This window comes from Camelina sativa, chromosome 10 (assembly GCF_000633955.1).
Source record: "Camelina sativa cultivar DH55 chromosome 10, Cs, whole genome shotgun sequence".
Taxonomy (NCBI): domain Eukaryota; kingdom Viridiplantae; phylum Streptophyta; class Magnoliopsida; order Brassicales; family Brassicaceae; genus Camelina; species Camelina sativa.
In genome coordinates, this window is record NC_025694.1 from 13,668,088 (window position 1) to 13,685,902 (window position 17,815).

The 17,815-nt window shown below is 33.8% G+C and overlaps 6 protein-coding genes and 1 pseudogene across 6 annotated transcripts; 1 reads left to right on the forward strand and 6 right to left on the reverse strand.

Moving 5' to 3' along the window:
* LOC104718832 (monothiol glutaredoxin-S7-like) lies at positions 1-830 on the reverse strand. Its single transcript, XM_010436633.2, has one exon. The coding sequence runs from the start codon at positions 666-668 to the stop codon at positions 360-362; it is 309 nt and encodes a 102-aa protein (XP_010434935.1). The 5' UTR covers positions 669-830; the 3' UTR covers positions 1-359.
* Positions 3,230-3,896, reverse strand: LOC104718833 (monothiol glutaredoxin-S7). The gene has a single exon (XM_010436635.1). The coding sequence runs from the start codon at positions 3,722-3,724 to the stop codon at positions 3,416-3,418; it is 309 nt and encodes a 102-aa protein (XP_010434937.1). The 5' UTR covers positions 3,725-3,896; the 3' UTR covers positions 3,230-3,415.
* Positions 5,554-6,445, reverse strand: LOC104718834. The gene is made up of 2 exons (XM_019231030.1): positions 6,017-6,445; positions 5,554-5,862 (listed from the first exon to the last, which is right to left on the reverse strand). The coding sequence occupies exons 1-2, from the start codon at positions 6,426-6,428 to the stop codon at positions 5,579-5,581; spliced, it is 696 nt and encodes a 231-aa protein (XP_019086575.1). The 5' UTR covers positions 6,429-6,445; the 3' UTR covers positions 5,554-5,578.
* On the reverse strand, positions 7,469-8,777 carry LOC104720346 (annotated as a pseudogene).
* On the forward strand, positions 9,724-12,883 carry LOC104718835. Its single transcript, XM_010436636.2, has 11 exons — positions 9,724-9,977; positions 10,321-10,419; positions 10,505-10,659; positions 10,787-10,880; positions 10,989-11,059; positions 11,144-11,250; positions 11,352-11,473; positions 11,883-11,971; positions 12,046-12,105; positions 12,211-12,315; positions 12,399-12,883. Exons 1-11 carry the CDS (start codon positions 9,821-9,823, stop codon positions 12,516-12,518), a joined length of 1,179 nt encoding a protein of 392 aa, XP_010434938.1. The 5' UTR covers positions 9,724-9,820; the 3' UTR covers positions 12,519-12,883.
* LOC104718836 (CASP-like protein 1E1) lies at positions 13,020-14,652 on the reverse strand. The gene is made up of 2 exons (XM_010436637.2): positions 14,286-14,652; positions 13,020-13,486 (listed from the first exon to the last, which is right to left on the reverse strand). The coding sequence occupies exons 1-2, from the start codon at positions 14,528-14,530 to the stop codon at positions 13,156-13,158; spliced, it is 576 nt and encodes a 191-aa protein (XP_010434939.1). The 5' UTR covers positions 14,531-14,652; the 3' UTR covers positions 13,020-13,155.
* LOC104718837 (CASP-like protein 1E2) lies at positions 15,465-16,836 on the reverse strand. Its single transcript, XM_010436638.1, has 2 exons — positions 16,455-16,836; positions 15,465-15,910 (listed from the first exon to the last, which is right to left on the reverse strand). Exons 1-2 carry the CDS (start codon positions 16,697-16,699, stop codon positions 15,580-15,582), a joined length of 576 nt encoding a protein of 191 aa, XP_010434940.1. The 5' UTR covers positions 16,700-16,836; the 3' UTR covers positions 15,465-15,579.

The window sequence follows — 17,815 nt, forward strand, 5'->3', positions numbered from 1 at the left end:
GTTTTATATGCATGTCTATTCTCTATATTCCTTCATATATAACCCCATAACCCCAAAAAAATAGATGTAAGTTTCCGATACAAGCGGCATACACCTTTCTTAGATACATATATTTATTTATAAAAATCGAATTTAGAAATAGTGAAATACAATATATATATATATATATAGTTATTAATGATAAAGTATACCAAGCATGGTACGAAAATAAGTACCCTCACAATGTATCCTTCCAAAACATAGATAGACACAAACCATTCATACGTACATGTATATGTGTTTTTGTTTGTCATCATTGATTAGTTGCATTACATTATTATTACCTAGCTACGTTCTACGTAAGTATCCCCTCAGTTTAATCAAACCCATAATGCCCCAACACATTTAAGCATGGGAATGAGAGAACGATTGAGATGGAGACTCATGACTTGATTGGCTCCACCAACGAGCTTCCCTCCTATGAACACCACCGGTACAGTCGGGCTGCAGCCAAGCTGAGCCAATGCTTGCTCTATCTCTCTTCCTTTGTTAATCTCGTCTAGCTCATATATCGTAGGGTTCACGCCAAGGTCTAAGAAAAGAGTCTTGACTGTGTGCGACATGCAGCAAGAGTTTTTGCTAAAGATCACAACCGACTTCTCGGAGATCATCTTCTGTAGCTTCTCCATTGTTGTTATAATATGAAAGTGTGTTTAAAAATTGACTCGCGGAGGATGAAAATAGGTTGTGTTTTGATTACAAGATGCGAGATTAGGGATGAAAAGAGATAACTAAGAACTGTTACAGAGATTGTGATATCTTTGAATGAAGGTAAAAAGGTGAGTTTGAGTTTGTGTTTGATCGGTTTGATGTAGAGAAGTCTTTACAAGGGTACTATATATAATATGTAAAGCTATGACATTATGGGTTCGATGTGGCACTTTTTAAGAGAATCAACTTTTTAGCTCGAAATAAAGAACACCTTTTATAAAATAAAAATAAAAAGGAAAAAATTTGCGGCCATGATTGGTTCACGCCTTCTTGACTCTTTGCCACTTCCAGCTAAAGAATAAAACTAATTTAGTATAAAACGTACAGAGGCAAAATCTCTTGCTTGTGAAGAATATCAGATACAGACGAATCATGTCATATCTCCATGGTACGGCCATATATGTTCATTATCAAAAAGAGATATCTCTTTATCACTTTAAGGATATTTAGTTAGTTGATGCTGCATTAATTGGTATATAGTTTTCATAAGGTTAAAAGTTGATAGACATATAGCTTACACTAGTTTACAAAACATTAATAAGCTTTAAGAAAAACGGGGGAAGTAGAAAAAAGCTTACATTATATTATGTAGAGAAAAATAAACCTAAACATTGCAAGTTATTAACTTATGAAGGTTTTGTGAGCCAAAACCAGATCTATATCAGGCATAGGTTCAAAACCATAGTTAAAGTGTCCCTTTGACACACATGAACATGTTAAGAATAAGCTTTACTTCTTGAAGACTCGAGATCGTACGTAGGGTATATTTCCAGAATAATCTTTTATCCTTTTTCTGTTTGAGGATTACGTGGCCTCTTGAGTTGCCATCAAAACATGTTTTTAACAAGAAACTTTTGGTTATGAATCGATCTGGAATAAAGGCAAGTTTTGCATGATTCTTGACATCGGTAAAGATTGATTTCATTCCATGACGATAAGGCTCAAATGGAACCACATTTATTTCTGGATCAAAAGGTGGCCCAACACTGTTCCGGAGAGTCATTTTCCATATATGACAATGGTCAATGTCATCATATTCATATCACGTACATGCCTTATACGTACAAACCACAGATCATCTGATCGCATCTTATTCAAGTTCTTCATACAACCCTATCACTCTACACACACTTACACAAACACAGATATAGATACATATATATATATATGTATATACTTGTAAATTGTAATGTATGCATGATTTGAGAAAAATAAATTTGTTTGAGTGTTAGCTATTATATTACTATTGAAGGGTAATTATAGGCATACACATATACCACACTAATATAGTGGTTTAACTTTTATGTTTTGAGAACTATGTTTGTTCACAATGCAACAAACGAAATATATATGTTTCCATTTGAGTTTTCAAATACATATAAATGAAAACCAATTACAATATTTTAAATTTAAAAGTAGTTTCAATACATAGAATAAATAAAGAAATAATAGATTTGATCAAAAGTTGTAATTTTATTTTTAGTTTAGAATTTCAATACATAGAATTGGTTTCCGATGTATGCATTCTCGTGGTATGCAACACTAACTAAAGGAGAGAGAATATCAAATAACTTTAGGAGCTTAAAATGCAGTCGGAATTTGTTCATTCCCCAACAAAACTTCTTTACTGCGTCGATTACTTGATATGTTTCCTCTAAGTTTTTAATTGTCAACGTGAAACACTATCTTCGACAGAAAATATGTTTATGTTATATGATTTAACAAACTACTATTTCAAATTTCTATTTTCCGAACTTAAATAAAGAAAATCCAGAACAATAATAAATAATTGTTTTGTTGTCATATACTTAAAATGTTTGTTTTTTTTTCTTAATTGCCATTGATCTAAAAGGTCTCTCAAATCTTGTCATTCACCAGATTGACTCTCAAAATTATCAAAAAGTCCTCTATTTTATAGACAAAATCATTAGAATCACACAAATTTTTAATTAAGAAACAAAAGGCACCACAAAATGTGCATATTATCATACAATAATGCAAACACATATTCTCTTTCAAGTTTTTCCATATTTTTTATTCAGTGGTTTCAACAATTCCTGATTTTGTAGAGGGTGCCTGCAATATTATATTATGCTTCCGGCGAAGCAGTGGGAGTACAAACAAATAAAAAATGATAAAAGGGATATTAATGTGTTTAGTAACTAATGTAGTTAGGTTACATTTTGTTGGAAACAGTATATGAGATTCCACTCTGATTAATGAGATAGAATTTTAGATTACATCAACACCGATAAAAGATTAAACCAAAAAATAACACATAAGAAGTACCACATGTTCTTCTTGTATTCTCTCTTGCAGCTTTAACAAAAAAAGTAGCTTTATTTATTTTCGTTCTTTTGACGACGAAGGAAAAAAAGAAGTCAAAATGGCTTTTTTCTCAACAATATTAGAATTCTCAACAATATTAGAACATATAATACCATATTGCATATATATTAAAACATAACATGGAAAAATAGAATTTACAACAGAAGGTTATTTTAAATTATTATGTATAAAGTATACAAAATATATCCTCACAATCTATCCTTTCATAACATATAGATAATAGACATATCATTCATACCGACATGTATAGGTTATTTTTTCATCCTTAATTATCACAAAGCTACGATCTGTACGTAAGTATTTCTTTTTTATTTAATCAAAGCCACAAAGCCCCAACACGTTGAAGCATTGGAATAAGAGAACGATTGAGATGGAGACTCATGACTTGATTGGCTCCACCGACAAGCTGCCCTCCTATGAACACCACTGGCACGGTTGGGCTGCAGCCAAGCTGAGCCAATGCTTGCTCTATATCTTTTGCTCGGTTGATCTCGTCTAACTCATAGATTGTCGGATTCACACCAAGGTCTAAGAAGAGAGTTTTAATTGTGTGCGACATGCAACAAGTGTTCTTACTAAAAATAACTACCGATTTCTCGGAGATCATCTTTTGTAGCTTCTCCATTGGTATAAAGTAAAAGGAAGGGCGTTTTGCGTTTGGAAAGCGGCTTGCAAACTAAAGGATAAAATTTGTGTGTTTTGATCGAAATGCGAAACTAGAGATGAAAATGGGAAAACTTGAGACTTTTAAAAGAGATTGTTGATATCTTTAGGTGTGTTAAGATAAAAAAATTGACTTTGAGTTTATGTTCAATGTACAGAGTTGTCTATAAGGCTCCTCTATTTATAGCATCCTAAGGTACGTAAAGTTATCATATTATGGGTTCGATGTAGCACTTTTTTTATGGAATCAACTTTTTAGCATGAAATTAAGAACACATTTATTTTTAGCAAAAAAGGAAAAAGAAATATATAAAGAACACATTTTATATAATGAAAATTAAGATAGTGGGAGTATCCGAGAGAATGTGAGGCCCTGAGGCAATGATCGGTTTACACGTTCTTGACTCTTTGCCTCTTGCATGTAAAGAATAAAACTAATTCGGTAAAACGTACAGAGAACAAAATCTCTTAGTTGTGAAGAATATCTGATACGGACGAATCATGTCATCTCTATATAGTACGGCCATGAAAACTTAAGTCAATCTACTAGTATTTGCTGCATATACTTCATAATTTTCATATATTTAGTTTTACTCGTACTTATAAGTGTTATTTGTTGAGGCTTTACAAAAAATTTTGCTTTGTGATCCGTTTTTATACATAAATAAACAATAGTTCTGTATGCACTTTAATTATTTAAAGCTGCTAAAAAAGATCGACATTGTACATAGGTTAACAACCTTAATTAAACCCCACCCCTTGACATATACATACGAACATCATTAAAGTAGAGCGCCACTTCGTGAAGACTCGAGATCGTAAGGTATATCTCCAGAATAGTCTCTTATTTTGTTGTTTGAGGATTACGTGGCTTCTTCACTTACCATCAAACCATTTTGTTTTATTATTCTCACTAAAATGTCATCATAAATCGATTTCGGAATAAAGTAAAGTCTTGTATGATTCTTGACATCGCTAAAATTCGATCTCATTCCATGACGATAAGGCTCAAAGGAACCACATTGTTGTGTTTTTTTTTCTCGGTATATCTTGATCAATGGTGTGGCCCAACATTGATCCGGAGAGTCGTTTTTCAGAAGGTCCTCATATTCATATCCCGTACATGTCTTACATAACACATATCATATGATCGCATCAAATTCCATACCCTCGTACCATCCTATCACTTTTTTTCGAGACATCTTATCACATTTTATACACGAGATGTTAATATACGTAATGTGTGCACATGTTTAAATATGAACAAAATTTATGGGTCAGTGTTATGATTTCACTAAAAAATCTAGAGTAATATTTAAACGACATCTTTATCCCACTGATAGTTCAAAACCACGCTATATGTTCAGTTGTTCACAATGCAACCATCGATTATGTAATGATTTTATTCCATTTAAAGATTCAATTTCGCTTAAGTGAAACAAATACAATCTTTCGAATTGCATGATAGATTAAACAGAATAAATAAAGAAAAATTGTTTTTTTTTTTTCTCTTTTTTAAAGAAACAATAGATTTGATTCAATGATGCATAGAGTATCAAACTTGTTGTATATGCTCTTCGTTTCCCTTCTTCATACCGACTCAACTTCCTTTACTATATCGGCTGAATTTTCCTACACAACCCAATTATGTAGTAAGCTTTAATTAGAAAGGAGTTTATTCTTGTAATGAGATCAAACTAATTAACTAGCAGTAGAGAACCAACCAATATGACCCTCTAAATGTAAATTACTTGAAACTTTTCATACCTCTTCAACATCAACTTTATCTTCATCCTTTAAAACTGGAGTTTCATCGTCATTTACTGTTTCGAGTTTCGACCTTTTCATCATTTTCAGCGGTTGCAATTTCTTCATTTTCTGTTTCGACGGTTTCATCATTTTCCGCGGCTGCGGTTTCGTCATTTTCGGTGGTCGGAATTTCTAAAACTTCTAATTCCGTTGTGACTGGAGCTTCTACGTCCAGTTTTGGTTCTTCAACCTCAGTAGATGGAACTTCGGTATCGACATCAGTTACATCACCATCAATATTATCCTCTACACTTTTTTCTTCTTCTACCACCGTTTCAATACTATTTTCTGCTAATGAAAAAACCAAAATGAAGATTTATGTCAATTTTTTTATACAAAACGTACACCTTACAAGAAAAAGTTATGTAACACGTAAATTGGGTGTATAGTTTTGCAATGTGTAACAATATGTAACAAAACATTAAATTAACTTTAGAATGCATACCCTTTTGTTCGTCGACAACCGGTGGAACGGTCTCATTCACGTCGTTAACGGTCTCATCGGTCACAATATTCTCGGGCACTATCGTCGCCACCGCCTTCATGGGAGAAGTGGCCGTTGTTTCCTTTTCCTCCGGTTTCTTGTCACCATTTGTCATCTCTACCGCCGTCTTCTCATCATAATCTCCTACATCATTCTTTTCCTCCGGCTTCTTGGTATTGTTTTCTAGGGTAATCTCTGGCTGGTCGCTCCAAACTACGTCGGAGACGTCGTTCTTTTTCCCGCACCGACAGCTTTCTTGTCTTTTAATTGTCTCGCTTTCTTTTCCCTTCACTGATTCAACGTCCGAAGGTTTTCTGATCTTTCTTGTGTAGTTTCCCGTAACAACATCGTGTTTTGATTTCCCACAACCCATTTGTTATATCCTCTAATTAAAATACCAATTCTTTATCTACAAGAACCTTTTTTTTTTTTTTTTTGCTCCTTGTCTTTAATTATTTTTTGAAGAGAAAATCAAAGGGTTGATGGAAAAGAAGATGAATCTTTTGATGGATTTTTATTGAAGGAGATTGAAGAAACCGATAAACTAATTCCAGTTGTGATTCACTTTTGTTAGATAAAAAAATATTTTTTTTCGTTTTAGTTATTCGTTGGTGTTCCAAACTTAAGGCAATACCATTTTTCACAAAATTAAAGATCATTTTTCTTTTTTTTTTTTTTTGGTCAAAAAATTAAAGATCATTTAGTTTCTTTTTTTTATTAATAGAATAGAAAAGGTTATGTTTAGTTAAAGAGAGACATGAGATGTATCCTAAACTAAACATATTAAGGAAAAATGGAAATATAATTACTTTTTAAATAAATGAATAACTCGTTAAACCCAAATGTATATATATATTAGCAGTTGACTCGCGCTACGCGCGGTAGTTAGATTAAGGTGTATTCCGAATTTTGTTGTGTAAATTATTTTTTTGGTTACGTAATTCATATTTACATTTGTTTTTGTATTTGATTTTGGTTGCTTATGTTGTTTTGTTGGATATTTTTTATACAAATATGTTTTGCATTAAGTATAGTTTAGTGTGCTGTTTATTTTTAAAAAATTGAGATCATTTTGTGTGTGTTTTAATGATTTGTTTAAAAAATTATCATTACAAGTTAACATTGTGTAGTTAAAGCTGTTGTTTTGCTGTAGTTGTTAGTTGTGATTAATTTATTATTATTTGTCATTTTGTGGTTGAATTGTTATTTAATATTTTCATATGTATTTTGTAAACGGTTGAAGTAGTCTTTTTGTCAATGTTTAAAAAAACATTTAAAAATGAATGATTTTAATAAAAGATACATGATTTTGATAGTTATATATAAATATATACAAAATTATTTTAATTGAGGAAATGGAATATGTATCCATATGTGCAGAATATTACTCTCTCTTCTTAGTTGGGTTTGTCTTCAAGATTCGTCAGTCGTTCCTTTAAGGATATTGTATTTGCAGAGAGGGTATGTTGCTCTCATCTTAAGCCATTTCACAATACAGGTTGAATGAAAATGGTGGTTACAAGGAAGAGCATGAATCTTTGCACCATCCTCGTAGACATATGCAACAGTCCTGTTAAGAAAATCAATTAGAAGAAACATTTGGAACTTCATAAAGTAGAGTTAATTGTTGTTATAGAAGATTGGTTTTACCGCATCCTCAGCAAGCAGCGTTCTTTCAGTTGCTAAGCATAGTCCTTTGGTCGGTATAGGAACCATTTTGCCAGGTCCGGCAATGTTCTTCTCGTTGGTATGGAAAGCCTTAAATTTGTAAAGTGGAAGAACACCGAACTCAGTCTCTGATACTCCTTCCTGTAAAACCCACAAAAAAAGGCGTTTGTAAGTCCTTAAAGTCAACAAAAATTGATGAGAGTCTATCCATGTTCATGCTCATACCGTTCCTGCTACGGCGTAGGGAAGAGCGATGATGCAAGGAAGACAGCAGCAGAGAGCTATTCCAACAAGGCAAGTCAAAACAATATAGAAAATGGCTCAATCGCCAAAAAATTCACCGACAACCTGCAAAAACTCGTAAGATTTGGAACACACAGAAACAATAATTCTTGTATTTGAATGAGCTTGGAGATAGGAGAGAATATGATACCAGTAAAGATTAGGAGCTTCTCCTAAAAGCTTATCACCACCTTCAACAACCCAGTAAAATCCAATGATCCACCATACGAATGATACCACAGTGTTTATGGTCTCACATCTTTTAGCAAAACTGATTACAAACCCATCATCCCAATGGCAAATTCAATCACATAAACGACAAAAAAAACATCAATTTCGTCTTCATAAATTCATGAAATTGAGATTAGTCAATCAAACCTGTAAGTTGTTGAGTTGTCACTCTCTTCTTCTTCTTCTTCATGATCATACTCATTGTGATCTTCATGATTGGCGGCGGTACTATCTCCAGACTCCAAATCCCTAGCTCTATGTGTCGTGTTTATCCTGCAATACTCAGACCAAACCAAAACCACATGGGTCAAACACTGTAACCCATACCCACAGATCCAAACCATGATTGGCTCGACTTGACTTTGTGTAATGAGTAAATCTTATTGATCTACTTCTCATCAATGAGTAGGAAGTCGACGCCCATGAGTTGGCCTCCTTTTTTGACATTGCAAGCAGTCCAGTGACAAAGCATTATTCCGACGATCTGTTGGTGAAGGTGCCCAGCTTTGAGATTTTCGAATGAAACGACAGGGGAATCCATTTTAGTGAAGAAATCAAAGAGACGAAAAAAATATATATGAAGCATGAAATTGGAGGAGAAGACATTATATAGGACTTACACCAATTAAAGATAGAGTAGTAGGTCTTGAATTGAAAGAGCGAGCATTGAACGGGATGAATTACAGTAATAGAGAAAAACGTTACAATCGAGATGGAAGAGAGGGAAGACGGCGAAAGGGTGTGGAAGAGTGGAGAACATTTATTTTAAAGATCACCATTAGGTGAACCAGGATGAAAGAATGAGAAGGACAAGGACGCTTCAGATCCACAACGGACGATGGTGCTGTGGAGTATCGTTGAGAGGAGTTTTATTCCGCCGGTCAAAAAAACATGGCTTAGTGGATAATGAATTGGACTTTTACAGAAATGTGATAAAAATAAATAGTAACTGTTTAGTGGGTAATGTTAAATATGAGCTTATTTTGAAAATATGGGTTTACTTAAAAGAATGGTGAATGCTGAAGTCACTAGAAGTGAAAAAACTGCACTTTATATATATATATATATAACTACAAAAAGAGATTTCATACTGAAACTTTCATCATCGTATTGATTAAAATGAATAAGATGTATAACTCATAAGTTAAAGACGTAGATGATGATCGATCAATACAAAAAAAATGGTTGAATCACTTCAAACTACTTACGTTTGTCGGTTTGTGTTTTTCATTTGGGTATTTGTCATTCCAATCTCCATTTTAAAAAGTATATAAATATTTCATATTCCAACAACAGCAAAAATTTGCGAGTTAATGTAAAAAATTAAACATGATATCTTAGAGCTGGAGATTGGGCTAATCTATATAAAAGTGAAGTATTGGGGTAAATTAGTTAATTACAAGTAAAATAGGGACTTATATATGCAAATAATGCATTGTTGATGGTCTAAATCAAAAACATTAAACCCTAAATCTTTGATTCCGGCGTCTTAGCCATCGTCGTCCTTCACTCCTTCTCTCAATCTCGAGACTCAGTTCAAAAAAAAAACCCAGCTTTGAATCAGAACTCGTTGAATCGCTAGCGATGCAATTTCTCCAGAACTCTCGCAGAATCGCTAAGATCTTAAAACCCATTGTTACCACAGAGACTAATCTGAGACTCTTCTCCCCTGCTTCACAAACCCCAAGCTCCTCCTTCCAATGGTGGAATCAAACATCTACTTCTTCCTCTGTACTTAAAGGTACGTTCTTTTTGTCAATTTCCCAATGCCAATTGCGAAATTTACCATACCCAGCTTTGGAAATGGAGACTTGTATAGTTCTATACTAGATTTACTTAACCTGTATATTAAGTTATATAAAGTGTAGCTAGTGTAGATAAGTGCATAAAAGGTGAAAAATTTTAGCCTATATATGTGTTTTTAAGATAATGTCTAAGCTTAGGATACTAAAGGGTTAAACTTTTATAACATGTAAGTGTGTGAATTGAAGATAGCTTTATCTTGTTATTTTGTGATCCCAAAATTGCGATATTTATGTATTTGTGAGTTATTAAGATGAATAGATGATGTGTATGTGCTGCAGGGATTGATAGATGTAGTTATCACTCGTCGTCTATGAGCTTCTTGATCCCTAGATCGAGTTTTTCTTCTGAAGCAGAGAAGCTTGCTGCAAATCCTACAGGTTGCTTATTATATATTGCTTTGTGTTTGAATTTCGATTTTTGATTAACAAAGCGGTTTCTCTCATTGCGGTTATGATGTTGCAGTAGCTGTTAAGGAATTGCATGATAAGATGCTTGATTCTGTGAATGTCAAGAGGTCAATGCCTCCAAATGCTTGGTTGTGGTCTTTGATTGAGAGCTGTCAGAATCAGGATGACGTTCATCTTCTCTTTGACGTTCTTCAGAACCTTCGGAGATTTGTTAGTACTTAAAAATCTTCCTTTTCTTTTGCATGCTTTGTTCAGTTGCATTTGAGATTTCTTATAGTTGTTCAGGATGTATGGTTGGTTAGTCAGTGCTTGAAATTTGCTGTTTTCTGGATTGCAGAGATTATCCAATCTTCGTATTCATGACAACTTCAATTGCAATCTGTGCCAACAAGTTGCTAAGACTTGTGTACGTGTTGGAGCAATTGAATCTGGTACTCCCAGTTTTGCTTTTACTTTACTGAGTTACTTTTGCATTTGTTTTTTTGAAGGTAATTTTGTGTTTCATTAGAGGGTAGTAATGCAGTTCTTTGTGGTTGCAGGAAAGAAGGCTTTGTGGAAACATAATGTTCAAGGTTTGACACCCAGTGTTGCATCTGCGCACCATCTATTGGTAATTTGGTATTGCGTGTCTATTTTTTTAGTTGTTTTTCCGGTACACATAGATGTTTTAAGACGTATTCTGGATTCCATGTAGTCATATGCACTAGAGCACAAGAATTCTGAGCTCATGGAAGAAGTAATGAAACTCTTGAAAATAAATGACTTGCCTCTACAACCCGGCACAGCAGATTTAGTTTTCAGGTGTGTAAAAAATTGTTTCGTTTCTCCTTCTCTATGATAGCGTTGTGGAAATTTGCATGTGCTTTCAAATCATGAAATGAAATTTAACTGGATTTTTGCAGGATCTGTCATGATACAGATAAGTGGGATCTACTGGCCAAGTACTCGAAAAAATTCTCCAAAGCTGGGGTTAAGTTGAGGAAGACCACATTCGATGTATGGATGGACTTTGCTGCCAAGAGAGGTACTTTTGGTTTTACTTGTATACCTGCATTAATTTATTATTATTGAGATATGGCTTCGCAAAACTCTAGATGGATCTATCAACCTATCATCTCTTTGATGTGCATATATGGACTTACATTGTTGTTGGACCTTTGGTAATGGAAACAGAATACGAATCCATCTAATTTTTGATTATTTTCCTCCCTTTTCTAATAAACCAGGATCAAAATGGGTCGGGTAGAACAGACTTAACCTGTAATTATGACTTCTCTCTTACCTCAGCTGTTTCCTGATTAGTAATGAGATTTATTCTAGACTACTGCTAGTAATGCAAGAGACAGATCTGGAAATCTTAACCGAACTCTAGTCCGTAAAGGTTTTATTTTTACTCTGATGCCAATTGCTGATTGTGTAAATCTTGTTATCAGGGGATACTGAGTCACTATGGAAAGTAGATCAACTGAGATCAGAGACATACAGTCAACACACTCTTTCTACTGCTTTTTCTTGCGCAAAGGTTTGCACATAGCCACATCTCTTTCTCAGTCTTCAAGTTACTGAATAATCCTTATAGATTTGCTCCTTTCTCAGGGCTTCCTTCTAGAAAGTAAACCTGAAGAAGCTGCTGCGGTTGTCCAGGTTATCTGCCAGGTGAGCCCATAGCCTCCTTGTAATATTTGTCTCTTCTGATATAACCCTTTTTAGCTTTGAGAAGTACGTTTAATTTAAAGATTTCGGTGTGACTTGACTATGCAGACGTATCCTGATGAGAAAAAGTCATCAGTCTCAACCGAGTTCAAGAAACTTGTAAATGAATGGCCTGTGGACGTTATCAAGCGCCAAACCGAAGAAGACAAGAAGGTTAAAAACTTTTCTCTATATGTTATGTTTCAACCCTGAAACCAAAACTCCTCATCTAAAAAACCATATGTTATGATGAACAGGCTCTAGCTTCTTCATTGAAGGCTGGGATTCCTTCCATGGTCAATGCGTTGGTTAGCTCGGGTTTGAACGTCAGCGTGGATTTGGATGAGTTATACAAGAACGAAGCTCTTCACAGCTAAATGATTGAATCAACATTGGCAGAAAGCTCTCCGCAGTTCAACAGGTTTGAAAAGTTAATTCTTTGGCACCAAACTTTTGATGTTATCTTATCCTTTTACCGGTGGCAATCAGAGATGAGAGAAAGAAACACATAGACTGTTCAGTTTCTTGGATTCTACGTTAACTCACTTTCTCTTTTGAAAGATTGACGCATAACGACTAGAGTTGTCCATTTATTTTGTAAGCCTTAAATAATTTACTCGGTGGGACTTTTGTTCTTGATTTGATTAGTAAAAGAACATTTTCTGTAATAAAAGAAAAAGAAACAAAAAGTTTTTGAGCCTATCTTATTATAGAATGTGACAAAAAGGTTCATTGATTACAACTACTTATCCAGTTACGTATTAATTCTCCATATATGTCTCCGTCGTCGAATAAAAAATTGAATAATAGTGAGTAAATGAGAATAGTTGTCAAGATTGAATAATCTTTCTCACAATAGACAATGAAAATTTCAAACATTGAAAACAAATAGACAATTACATAATTGATGATGATGACTTTACATAACACAAACCGACGTGAAGATACAGAGTAAATCAAGAAAACCTTATTCCGTTTTCTGGTTAAAAGGGGTATTACTTTAAAAAAAAAAAGCTAAGCAAGTTTCATAGCATCAAGAACGACAATAACCATAAACACAATTGAAGCAAGAAGAGTGATAGCAACTGAAACAGCAACTTGGTTACAGAATTTGTCAAAAACGCCACAAACTTTTTTCCACATCACATGTTTGTTCCCTTGTTTACCCATTAGACCGATTCCTCCGGATGCTCCGGTGCCGGAAAATAGCAAAGCCACCATCACTAGATCTCCTATCAATATCGCCATTAACAAGCCTTTGCTTCTTCTGCCTTTGCTCATCATCACAATCACTATTGAGATTGCTGTGTAACCGCATGCTATAGCGTTTACAGAAATGTTGTACCTACAATATTTGAAATCATATATTGCTTTAGTTCTCAATTTAGTGCATGCATGTCTAGTGTATATATATTTTGCCATTAAAGAGTAATTTATAAAATGTGTGGATTAATGTGTCTAGTTTTCTTTTTAATTGTATGTATATATAGATATGCATACAAAATTAATTCAGACCGTGCATTTCTTGTCATGCTAGCTAGAACTGTTGTAAATTAAATTATAAACTAAAAAAAAGAGCTGGAAAAGGTCAGATAAAGATTGGCTATGGACCAATTTCACTGTTGTATTACAGTTTAGTTGTTGGACATTTATGAACGTAGTATCAATGAATTTGTTACATATAATATTTTCTAAAATTGTAAAATACATTAATTTATATTACAATAATTTAGTATTTTAATATAATTTTTATACCAGTATATGTACAACATGCAAATAAGAATAAAAAGCTTTAACCCTATATCTAACATTCACAGGCATATACAAAACTATGGTTCCTTTTGTTATACTTCGTGTTTCGATCTTGTTTTTTACGTTTTTATTGAATGTGTATATTTTTGCAGATAAATAAGTTTCAACTATAAACTTCTTAAATATCATAGGAACCTCCCGTTTCATCTCTATGTTGGAATTTCGCATTTTTTCTATAAACAAAATTGATTTCTACAATTCTGTTTCATTTCTAACTTTCACGTGTCAATGCAACGGCAACCGCAAAATTAGCGTTTGAGAGAACCGAAGTCTACATGCCAAAGTGAGACACACATGTGTGTGAAAAGGAGGAAGAATAGAGAGAGGCTTACACAAAAGCAGACAAGTAAGAGGCTTTGGCGGTTGTAGAGACATCAAGAGGAGGCAAGGTGGGAAGAAGCTTTAGAGGAACAACCTTTGTCTGTTTAGCGACACCAAGTATTATTGCAGCCGCCATTGTTAGGATCAAAGCCAACACTCTCATCGTTAACTCGACTCCTTTTCTCGACCCACTCTCTCTTTTTCCTTTTTCCATCTCCATCCCATTCACCTTGTTATTGCCTTCGTGTTCCATCATAGGGATCAAAAAAGAAGTGAAGAGGGTTCAAAATTAGAAGAAAGAGAGAGATCGAGAGAGAGAGAGAAAAAACAATTATTGGACTTTTTTTCTAAGCTTCTCATGATAGATGTAAGTAAAAGAGACGTGTATATATACTGGATACGCATAATGTGTGGATGGTAGTAATGATGTCTACGTGGCTTTGAGTTTATGTGTTGTGTGGCGCGAGAGAGATTCTCATCTTACGGAAGAGAAAAGTAGTATGGGAACCGAAATGTGAATACAATATGTAGAAAAAGAGTGTGAATACATTTTATTTTTTTTTGGCATACAAGAGTGTGAATAGACATTCAAATCGAAACTTGGGAAAAAGAAAAGACAAATCTGTGAAGTTTTTGGCTCGGTGTGTTCCTTGTACATGTCATATAAGGTTAATATTAGTAAGCAAAAAAAAATGGTACTCGAAAGTGCGACCGAATAAATTTGAGTTGGATATCGTTAGTTTGGACTTTATATGTGAATTCGCACAAAAAAAAAAATGTTAAGTTTACGATTAGGTGAGATGTTTCGGTTTCGGAAAATTGTTGGGCAGTTTATGCTAATTAACTCGAGTAAGTCTTGTACTTGATCAGCAAAAGATAATTTCTATTACGTATATGACTCTCCTAAATTTATATCTTTCTTTGGTGCCGACGGCTTGATGCTGTCGAAACTTTTGGCCCTTCTCAGCTGAATGATCGATTTAAACCTTTTCAGAATGTTGCTCCACAGGTTTGCAAGTTTAAACTATTCCATATAATTTTTTGATCAATTTCTTGTATCTCACGCTAAATATTTTCCCGTGAAGAATTGACAGAAACAAAACAAAAAAAGAAAAACACGAGAAGAATTGTTTTTAACTGATATACCTTATCATGTCGCTATTAATGAGGAAAAAAAATAGTTTTCGAAATATGAATAATTGGTCGGTTCACCATGAAAACAATATGATTAAAAACATAAGATGTTCATGATTGTTGATAATTATTTTACAACACACAAAACGAAACAGAAACCGAAACAACAATTTAAGGAAGCTTGATAGCATCCAGAACAACAAGAAGCATAAAGACAGCTGCAGCAAGAAGAGTGAGAGGAAGCGAAGGAGCAGCTCGGTGACAGAATTTTCCAAAAACTCCACAAACTTTTTTCCACATGACATGCTTGTTCCCTTGTAAACCCATTAGCCCAATTGCTCCGGCCGCTCCGGTGCCGGAAAACAGCAAAGCCACCATCAATAAATCTCCTAGCAAAACTGCCATTAACAACCCTTTGCTTCTTCTGCCTTTGTTGATCATCAAAATCGCTAACGAGATCACAGTGTAACCGCAAGCTATCACGTTTACTGAAATGTGGTACCTACAACATTTGTAATGCTACATTGCTCATTACTGAATTTTATGTATCTTATCTTTTTTTTCTTGCCATCAAAAGATTAAAATTAAAAATATGTATCAGTTTAGCAATTAGTATATGAATTAATGTTTCTATAGTTTGTAAATTTATTAAGATATATATATACAGGCTCTGCGTGTATGGTCATGCCAGCTAGAACTGCTGGACAGTAAATTTTAAAGCGTAGGATAAGAGCTGAGGAAAAAGGCCGTTAAAATTGGCTATGGGCCAACATTGATGTTGTGTCACTGTTTTGGTAGTTAGACATTTATTAATACTCTACACACCCCATAAATCTAAGAAGGTCAATTATGCAAAATATTAGTTCAGCAGTCCTACGCATGCAACCAACCGTAAGAGTCTAATCAAATTAATCATGTTTATCCGTCATTGATGTATATTTCAACCATGTCTAGACGACATATAGAGCTAATAACGTGCACTAAATAACCAGTTTGACATTTTTTTGATTTCTGGAAAATGGTAAAATAGTAAAAAAGAGACTTACACAAAGGCAGACAAGTAAGTGGCTTTGGCGGTTGTAGTGATATCAAGAGCAGGTAAAGTGGGAATAAGCTTAAAAGACACAACCTTTGTCTGCTTTGCGACACCAAGTACTGTTGCCGCCGCCATTGTTAAGACCAATGCCAACACTCTCAAAGTCAACTCAACTCCTTTTCTCGATCCATTGATCTCCTTCCTTTCTTTCTCCATCTCCATCCCATTCATATTTTTCTTGCTCTCGTGTTCCATTTAGGGATCAGAGACAAGTGAAGATGATCAAAATGAGAAGAGAAAAAGTGAGAATAAATGTTCTTCTAAGCTATTGATGCTCTCGATGTAAGGAGAGACGAGTATATATATATTGAATACGTTTACTGGTATTGCATGATGATAATATAAATAAAACTTCACTTAATATAGACGTCTACGTGGCTTTATGTGGCGCCACCGCGGGAGAGAAATTTTTTAATTTAACGAAAGGGAAAAAAAGCAAACCTTATGGATATACATATACATAATTAGAACGTTGTGAACAACAAAACAAAAAATTGTTAAATTATTTGACTTGAGGGTGTGTTCGTGTAGCTAGGTTATCAAATAGGTAAATTAACAGTACTGGTATCGTATGTCAGTCAAACCAATGTAAGAATTACTTTGGTAAAACACCAACACAAAATATATTTATTTCGTACTCCATATGTTTTAATGAATTATTTTCTAAATTAAAAGGAAGAGTGATATATGTGATATCTAAGACTAAAATATATATTTTCGGATTGCCCACATCGTCATTGTCGATTTTTGAGTGATTTGACTATAATGGAAATTGATTCTAAGTTTGGCAAGTGTCTCTATTTTTAGCTATTGTGTGAAAATGATCGGTGGCAATAATATTGTTGTCACTATATAAGATTCATAACGAAATGATGAGAAATAATAGTATAATACTGACATAATAGACTCATTATATTTCTAAGTAAAATACAGAAGGGAAAACAGTTTTTTTCTTTTTGCTTTAATTATAGGCATCAACCACTAATAAAAGGTTAATAACCAAATCTTATGTGACTCTCTATACCTAGATATAACTCTACTTAATTTTTAAAAATGGCTATACTAAAACTATATTATTATTAAAACATATATATTTTAATAAAATGATATTAACTCTACTTAATTTAAACAAACGGCTATACGAAAACTATATTTTTATTAAAATATATATTTTCATAAAATAAAATAAATTACAAAAATTAGTTTACATAGAATCAGAAAAAAATTCGCAAAAATTTACTCCTATATTTTTTTCCTACAAGACCGGATGTGAAATGCTATATGTACATAATGGGAAATCAAACATAACCT

Excerpts from the sequence above, each read along its gene's own strand:
- LOC104718832 (XM_010436633.2), bottom strand. The coding sequence starts at position 668 with ATGGAGAAGCTACAGAAGATGATCTCCGAGAAGTCGGTTGTGATCTTT.
- LOC104718833 (XM_010436635.1), bottom strand. The coding sequence starts at position 3,724 with ATGGAGAAGCTACAAAAGATGATCTCCGAGAAATCGGTAGTTATTTTT.
- LOC104718834 (XM_019231030.1), bottom strand. The coding sequence starts at position 6,428 with ATGGGTTGTGGGAAATCAAAACACGATGTTGTTACGGGAAACTACACA. Across the intron at positions 5,863-6,016 it reads GGTTGTCGACGAACAAAAGG|CAGAAAATAGTATTGAAACG; the intron begins GTATGCATTCTA and ends TTTTTTCATTAG.
- LOC104718835 (XM_010436636.2), top strand. The coding sequence starts at position 9,821 with ATGCAATTTCTCCAGAACTCTCGCAGAATCGCTAAGATCTTAAAACCC. Across the intron at positions 9,978-10,320 it reads TTCTTCCTCTGTACTTAAAG|GGATTGATAGATGTAGTTAT; the intron begins GTACGTTCTTTT and ends TATGTGCTGCAG. Across the intron at positions 10,881-10,988 it reads TGTTGGAGCAATTGAATCTG|GAAAGAAGGCTTTGTGGAAA; the intron begins GTACTCCCAGTT and ends TTGTGGTTGCAG.
- LOC104718836 (XM_010436637.2), bottom strand. The coding sequence starts at position 14,530 with ATGATGGAACACGAAGGCAATAACAAGGTGAATGGGATGGAGATGGAA. Across the intron at positions 13,487-14,285 it reads TCTTACTTGTCTGCTTTTGT|GTACAACATTTCTGTAAACG; the intron begins GTAAGCCTCTCT and ends CAAATATTGTAG.
- LOC104718837 (XM_010436638.1), bottom strand. The coding sequence starts at position 16,699 with ATGGAACACGAGAGCAAGAAAAATATGAATGGGATGGAGATGGAGAAA. Across the intron at positions 15,911-16,454 it reads ACTTACTTGTCTGCCTTTGT|GTACCACATTTCAGTAAACG; the intron begins GTAAGTCTCTTT and ends CAAATGTTGTAG.